Source organism: Carlito syrichta, unplaced genomic scaffold (assembly GCF_000164805.1).
Source record: "Carlito syrichta isolate Samal-C Ts95f unplaced genomic scaffold, Tarsius_syrichta-2.0.1 Scaffold91638, whole genome shotgun sequence".
Lineage (NCBI taxonomy): Eukaryota > Metazoa > Chordata > Mammalia > Primates > Tarsiidae > Carlito > Carlito syrichta.
This window is the reverse complement of record NW_007035734.1, coordinates 181,721-188,545: the sequence shown is the minus strand read 5'-3', so window position 1 is coordinate 188,545 and position 6,825 is coordinate 181,721. Positions and strand designations below refer to the sequence as shown.

General features: G+C 44.3%; 1 protein-coding gene across 1 annotated transcript in view; it reads left to right on the top strand.

The window, feature by feature from the left end:
* Positions 1–6,825, top strand: part of NDUFAF1 (NADH:ubiquinone oxidoreductase complex assembly factor 1) — a 21,604-nt gene that overhangs the window by 4,021 nt on the left and 10,758 nt on the right. The window contains exon 2 of the mRNA XM_008059806.2: positions 1,088–1,737. Coding sequence (XP_008057997.1) covers positions 1,162–1,737 — 576 coding nt within the window. The 5' untranslated portion in view covers positions 1,088–1,161. The remainder of the gene's footprint in view (positions 1–1,087; positions 1,738–6,825) is intronic.

Below are 6,825 nucleotides of genomic sequence, written 5' to 3'. Positions count from 1 at the left end.
ACAGGCATGCGCTACCACGCCTGGCTGATTTTTTGATTTATTGTAGAGATGAGGTCTTGCTGCCCAGGCGGGTCTCGAACCCGCGGGCTCAGGCAATCTACTCACCTCAGCCTCCCAAAGGCGCGGGATTACAGGCTGAGCCACCAAGCCCAGCTATTTATTTTTTTATTGTAGAGATGACGTCTCACCAAGTTGCCCAGGCTGGTCTTGAACCCGTGGGCTCAGGCAATCCTCTCATCTCGGTTTCTCAAAGTATTGGGATTACAGGTTTGAGCCACTGCGCCTGATCTTTTTTATTTTTTGAGTTGGAGTCTGTCACTCTGTCACCTAGGGTGGAGTGCAGTGGCACACTTACAGCTACAACAGCTTTGACTCGCTGGCTTCAGGTGATCCCTCCCCTCAGCCTTCCAAGTAGCTGGAACTGCAGTCACATGCTACCATGCCCGGCTTATATTTTGATTTATTGTAGAGACAAGGTCTCACCCAAGTTGCCCAGGCTGGTCTCAAACCCCTGAGTTTAGACAATTCTCTCACTTCAGCCTCCCAAAGTGCTAGGATTATAGGCTTGATCCACTGCGCCCAGCCCATTTTAGTATTTTTTTGCAATGCATAATATAGTGCTCTGCTCATAGTAGACAGTAGGTTAAATGTGTATAGAATTAGAAAAGCAGTGACCAGGCGCGGTGGCTCAGCCTGTAATCCCAGCACTTTGGGAAGCTGAAGCGAGAGGATTCCCTGAGCCCGGGGGTTTTAGTCCAGCCTGGGCAACTTGGTGAGACCTCATCTCTACAATAAATCACAAAAAAAGATAGCAGGTGTGGTGGCGTGTGTCTGAAGTTCCGGCTACTTGGAAGGCTGAGACGGAAGAATTGCCTAAACCCAGCAGTTTGAGGCTGCAGTGACCGTGAGAATGCCACTGCACTCCAGCCTGGGCAACAAGAGTGAGACTCCAACTCAAAAAAAAAAAAAAAAAAAAGGAATTAGAAAATAAGTTAACGGTTTTCACAATACCTGATTTCTGTTGAATTTGAAATTGTGACTCTTACATTGCTGTACTGGTAACTCTTCAACAACTTTTCTGTTATAGGTGGAATTGGGCTGTTTGCTGAAGCATCTTCTTGTGGCAGCCAGGGAGAAATTTACATTTGACTTTTTCTTACCATGGCTTTGGTTCATAAATTGCTAAATGGCACTTATATTCTTAGAAGATGCTCGAAGTCAAGTGCTGCCTTGCATCCATTTTTGGGTTTTCGCTTTGCTGACTATTGCTCCAGTAGTCTTCAGAAACCAGTGGCTTCTCCTGGCAAAGCCTCCTCACAAAAGAAGAATGAAGGGGGTTTGCAAGGACATCACCAGAAGGACGTTGCTTTGGATATAACTTCTTCTGCAGATCAGCCAGAAGTTAGTTTTGATAAAGCAATAAGAGAAGAAATAAAGGACCATTTTAGGCGTTTGAAGGATGAGATTGTGAATCATTGGATAGGGCCGGAAGGCCGCCCTCTGCATGAGGTCTTGCTGGAACAAGCCAAAGTTGTCTGGCAGTTCCGTGGGAAAGAAGATTTGGATAAGTGGATAGTGACTTCTGATAAGACAATTGGAGGCAGAAGTGAAGTATTCTTGAAAATGGGCAAGAATAACCAAAGTGCACTGCTGTATGGAACTCTGAGCTCTGAGGCACCTCAGGATGGGGAAAGCAGCCAAAGTGGGTACTGTGCGATGATATCCAGGATTCCCAGGGTAGGTAAGGTCTGGGAGCCATAGCTTCTAGTGAAGTGGGGTAAATGTCATGGTAGAATTAACTGTAGCAGACAGCTTTGGTTCTGAAAATGAAAACGCCGGATATGTTATACATGGGCATCTCATTTGTGCGTGGAGATGCATCCTACTGGGCACAAGTGTAAAGTGGAAGCACAAAGGGGAAGTGGCTCCTAAGGAGGAGTTAATTTGTTTCTGGGCATTGCTTTGGCCAGAGAGGAGCATTGTTATGTCTGAGGAATCCTGAGAGTTTAGGCATTTGAAAAATACCCAGGGAGATTTGTATCTCCTCTCACTTAGATCACAATCTCTGTAATGACCAGGGGTTCCTTAGCGTGGGTGTAGGCTCAGCCTGTGACTTTTTTTTTTTGAGTTGGAGTCCCACCCTGTCTCCCAGGCTGGAGTGCAGTGGTATACTCACAGCCACCCCAGTGTCAACCTGCTGGGCTCTGGCGATCCTTCCGCCTCAGCCATCCAAGTAGCAGGTGCGCGCTACCACGCCCGGCTAGTTTTTGATTTATTGTAGAGATGAGGTCTCGCCAAGTTATTCGGACTGGTCTCAAACCCGCCAGTGCAGGCAATCCACTTGCCTCAGCCTCCCAAGATGCTGGGATTATAGGCTGAACCACCAAGCCCAGCCACTTTTTGGTGTGTGTGTAAACTTTTACTTTGGAATAATTGTAAATTTACAGAAAAATTGCAAAGATAGTACAGAAAGTTCCCATACACCCCTTGCCCAGCTTCTCCTATTGTTAATGTCTTATATTATTATATTATATTTGTCATGACTAAGATACTAACATTGATTTATCACTATTAACTAAATTCCAGACTTTATTTGGATTTAATTAGTTTTTCCACTAATACCCTTTTTCTCTTCCAATATCTCATCCATAATACTGCATTACATGTAGTTGTCATGTTTCCTCTGGTCTGTGATAGTTTCTCCTTCTTTCCTTATTTTTCATGAGGATTTAAGAGATACTGGTCAGGTATTTTGTAGAATGGCCTTCAATTTGGGATTTTCTGATGTTTGTTCTCCTTGTTAGACTGGGATTCTGTGTTTTTAGGAAGAATATCAAAGTTGAAGTACTCTTCTCATCACATATTTAGGGGTACAAGCTATCACTGCATCACTAATAATGTTAACCTTGATCATCTGGTCAAGGTAGCATTTGCCAGGGTTTTTTTCCCCCACAAGTCATTAAGTGCAGCTCACATTCATGGTGGTGTTGGGGAGGGATTAAGCTTTATCACCTGAAGGGGTAGTATCTACATGAATTATTTGGAATCCTTCAGTAAGAAAGATTTGTTTCGTCTCCCACTTTATGTATTCAGTCATTTAGTATGCTCTATTACTTTGGGTTATAATGTGGTACTCTGTTACTATTTTGTTCCTCAAATTGTCCAGCTTTGGCCTTTGAGAACTCTTTCAGTTTGGTTCCTGCCCCTGTGACATCCCTCTGTGCTTTTACTTTTTTATTTTATTTTGTGTTTTGAGTTCCAGTCACACTCTGTAGCCTGGGCTGGAGTGCAGTGGCATGCTCATGGCCACTACAGCCTTGACCTGCTGTACTCAGGCAATCCTTCCTCCTTAGTCTTCCAAGTAGCTGGAACCACAGGCAAGGACCACCACACTCAGCTAATTTTTTGATTTATTGTAGAGGCAAGGTCTTGCCATGTCACCTAGGCTGGTCTCAAACTCATGGGCTCAGGCAAGCCTCTCACCTCCGTCTCCCAAAATGCTAGGTTCACAGGCATGAACCATTGTGCCCAGTCCTGTTCTTTTATTTTTTAGTATTTTTGGAACTGCAAGATGCTCCAAGCTTATCTTATATTTTTCCTGTCCCAGCCCTAGAATTGGCCGTTTCTTATTCTTTTTTTTTTTTGAGTTGGAGTCTCACTCTGTCACCCAGACTGGAGTGCAGTGGCCGCTCCTGACTACTGCAGCCTCGACCTGCTGGGCTCCGGCGATCCTTCCGCCTCAGCCTTCCAAGTAGCTGGAACTATAGGCGCGCGCTACCACGCCTGGCTAATTTTTTGATTTATTGTGGTGATGAGGTCTCACCAAGTTGCCTGGGCAGGTCTCGAACCTGCGGGCTCAGGCAATTCACTCACCTCAGCCTCCCAAAGCGCGGGATTACAGGCTGAGCCACCGAGCCCGGGGCACATTTCTTAAAGGAGCACTGATTCTGGTTTGTTTTTTATTTTGTTTTGAGAATGCTATTAGACACCAAGGTCTGGGTGCTAGATATGCTTGTTGCTACTGGGTTGTCATTACTTCTAAGCCCTCTCTGTGGATCAGTGGACACAGCTAAGAAATACATACATGTATGCTAACCCATATACATATATATGTCTATAATTATTTCTGTATCCATCTATAACAACATTATGCTAAATGTGAGTTCATACCATCGTCTCTGACTTTAATCCATGTGGTTTATTCCAGCCTTTCTCCTCTTGCTTATCTGTAACTACCCTTTCTAACATTGAGAAACTCATGTCCACTATTCATTTACTTACTAAATCCAATCACAGTATATATGTAAAGCATTTTTTGTTTGTTTGAGTCAGGGCTTCACTCTGTTACTCATGTTGGAGTGCAGTGGTATGATCATGGCTCACAGCAGTCTCAACCTCCTGGGCTGAGGCAATCCTCCTGCCTCAGCTTCCTGAGTAACTGGGACTACAGACATGTGCCACCATTCCTGGCTTTTTTTTTTTTTTTAATAGAAACAAGGTCTTGCTATGTTGTTTGGGCTGGTCTTGAACGCCTGGACTCAAGCAGTTCTCTCACCTTGGTCTCCCAAAGTACTGGAATGGTAGGCATGAGACACTGCACCTGGCCAGTTCTGAATTTTTAACCTGTAACTCTGTGAGAAACAATGTATCAACTAGAGTGTTCATGTATAGTTTCTTTTGTCTTTAGTCTTACACTTTCCAGTTGAGACACTGCTTTCCAAAGTTATTCAGGTCAATTCTTTTGGCTTCTCACCAACCTCTGACTTTTTGTGAATTTTGCTGATGTGTTGTTTTAGGGCTGCCCAGGACAGACTTCTATTTTTGACACTGGCCACAGTCCGTGGATGTTTGCTTGCATATTGTGCTTTAAGGAGAAAGGCAGGCTGGGTGTGGTGGCTCTTGTCTATAATCCCAGCACTTTGGAAGGCCGAGGCAGTAGAATTGCTTGAGCCCAGAAATTCAGGACTAGCTTGAAGAACACAGCAAGACCTCATATCTACAAAAAATAAAAAAAAATTAACTGGGTGTGGTGGTGTGTTCCTGTAGTCCCAGCTGTGCAAGAAACTGAGGCAGGAGGATCACCTGAGCCCAGGAGGTCAAGGCAGCGGTGAGCCATGGTCAGGCCACTGCAATGTAGCCTGAGCAACAGAGTGAGACCCCAGCAACAACAAAAAAAGGTGAAAGGCAATTGTCAGGGGTAATATTAGGCTCCTGTTTTCTGTATAATAATGAAAAAGAAAGGAAGGTATATGCTCTTTGAGACTCAACAAATGATACATAGTATTTTTGTTGTTATTGCTTTTTTTTCCAGGCTTTGAAAATTCAGAGAATGAATTTGGTCAGTCTACAATAGAAAATAATTCTGTGACCAAACACCCACTGTAGAATAATAAAAATAGTATATAACATTTATTGTGTGCCCTGCCAGTCCTTGTGCTAAGTAGTTTATATTTATTATCCAATTATTCCTCACAATAATCCTGTGAGATAAGATCATCCCAGTTTTATGAATAAGGAAACAACCTTGAAGAAGTCCAGAGTTTCACAACTGTTAACATTAGTTCATATCTGAGTATTTGTATTCTTGAAATCAAAGAACCTTTGAAATTGCTGTTAAAACATGCCTTTGCAAATAAACACTAAATTCTACTTTTTAAAACATTTTTTAAATTCAGAGTCTCACTCTGTCACCCAGGCTGGAGTGCAGTGACATGCTAATGGCTACCACAGCCTCGACCTGTTGGGCTCAGGTAATCTTTCTACCTCAGCCTTCCAAGTAGCTGGAACTACAGACATGCGCCACCATGCCTGGCTAATTTATTTATTTATTTAATTCTTTTTTTTTCAGTTGGAGTTTCACTCTGTTGCCCAGGCTGGAGTGCAGTAGCACACTCACTGCTGCCACAGTCTCTACCTGCTGGGCTCACGCGATCCATCCAAGTAGTTGGAACTATAGGCACGCACTACCATGCCTGGCTTATCTTTTGATTTATTGTAGAGATGAGTTCTCACCAAGTTGCCCAGGCTGGTCTCGAACTCTTGGACTCAGGCAGTCCTCTCACCTCAGCCTCCCAAAGTACTGGGATTACAGGCGTGAGCCACTGCACCTAGCTTAAATTATAATTCTACTTTCAAAGAGAGGCAATATAGGGCAACCCCCTTGGGTTCCCTCCCACTGTGGGAGTTTTCTGTCCTCTCAATAAATCCTGCTTTCTTTTTTTTTGGGTTGGAGTCTCACTCTGTCACCCAGACTGGAGTGCAGTGGCCGCTCCCGGCTACCGCAGCCTCGACCTGCTGGGCTCCGGCGATCCTTCCGCTTCAGGCTTCCAAGTAGCTGGAATTACAGGCGCGCGCTGCCATGCCCAGCTAATTTTTTGATTTATTGTAGAGATGAGGTCTTGCCAAGTTGCCCAGGCGGGTCTCGAACCCGCGGGCTCAGGCAGTCCTCTCACCTCAGCCTCCCAAAGTGCTGGTATTACAGGCTGATCCACCGAGCCCGACTTAAATCCTGCCTTCTAAAAAAACAGCAAAGAGAGGGAGTATAGATAGTTGTTAAGCACACAAGTATATACCACTTATTAACTGAGTGCTGAGTTTCTTTAACTGTAAGATGATAATTATCTCAGGGTTGTTGTAAGGATTAAATGAGATTATGCATGCAGAAATGCTTAATGTAAATATTTAATGGATGCTCACTATTGTTACTAAGTGTCACTTTAAAAAAATTTTTTGGCCGGGCTCGGTGGCTCAGCCTGTAATCCCGCGCCTTTGGGAGGCTGAGGTGAGTGAATTGCCTGAGTTCGCGGGTTCGAGACCCGCCTGGGC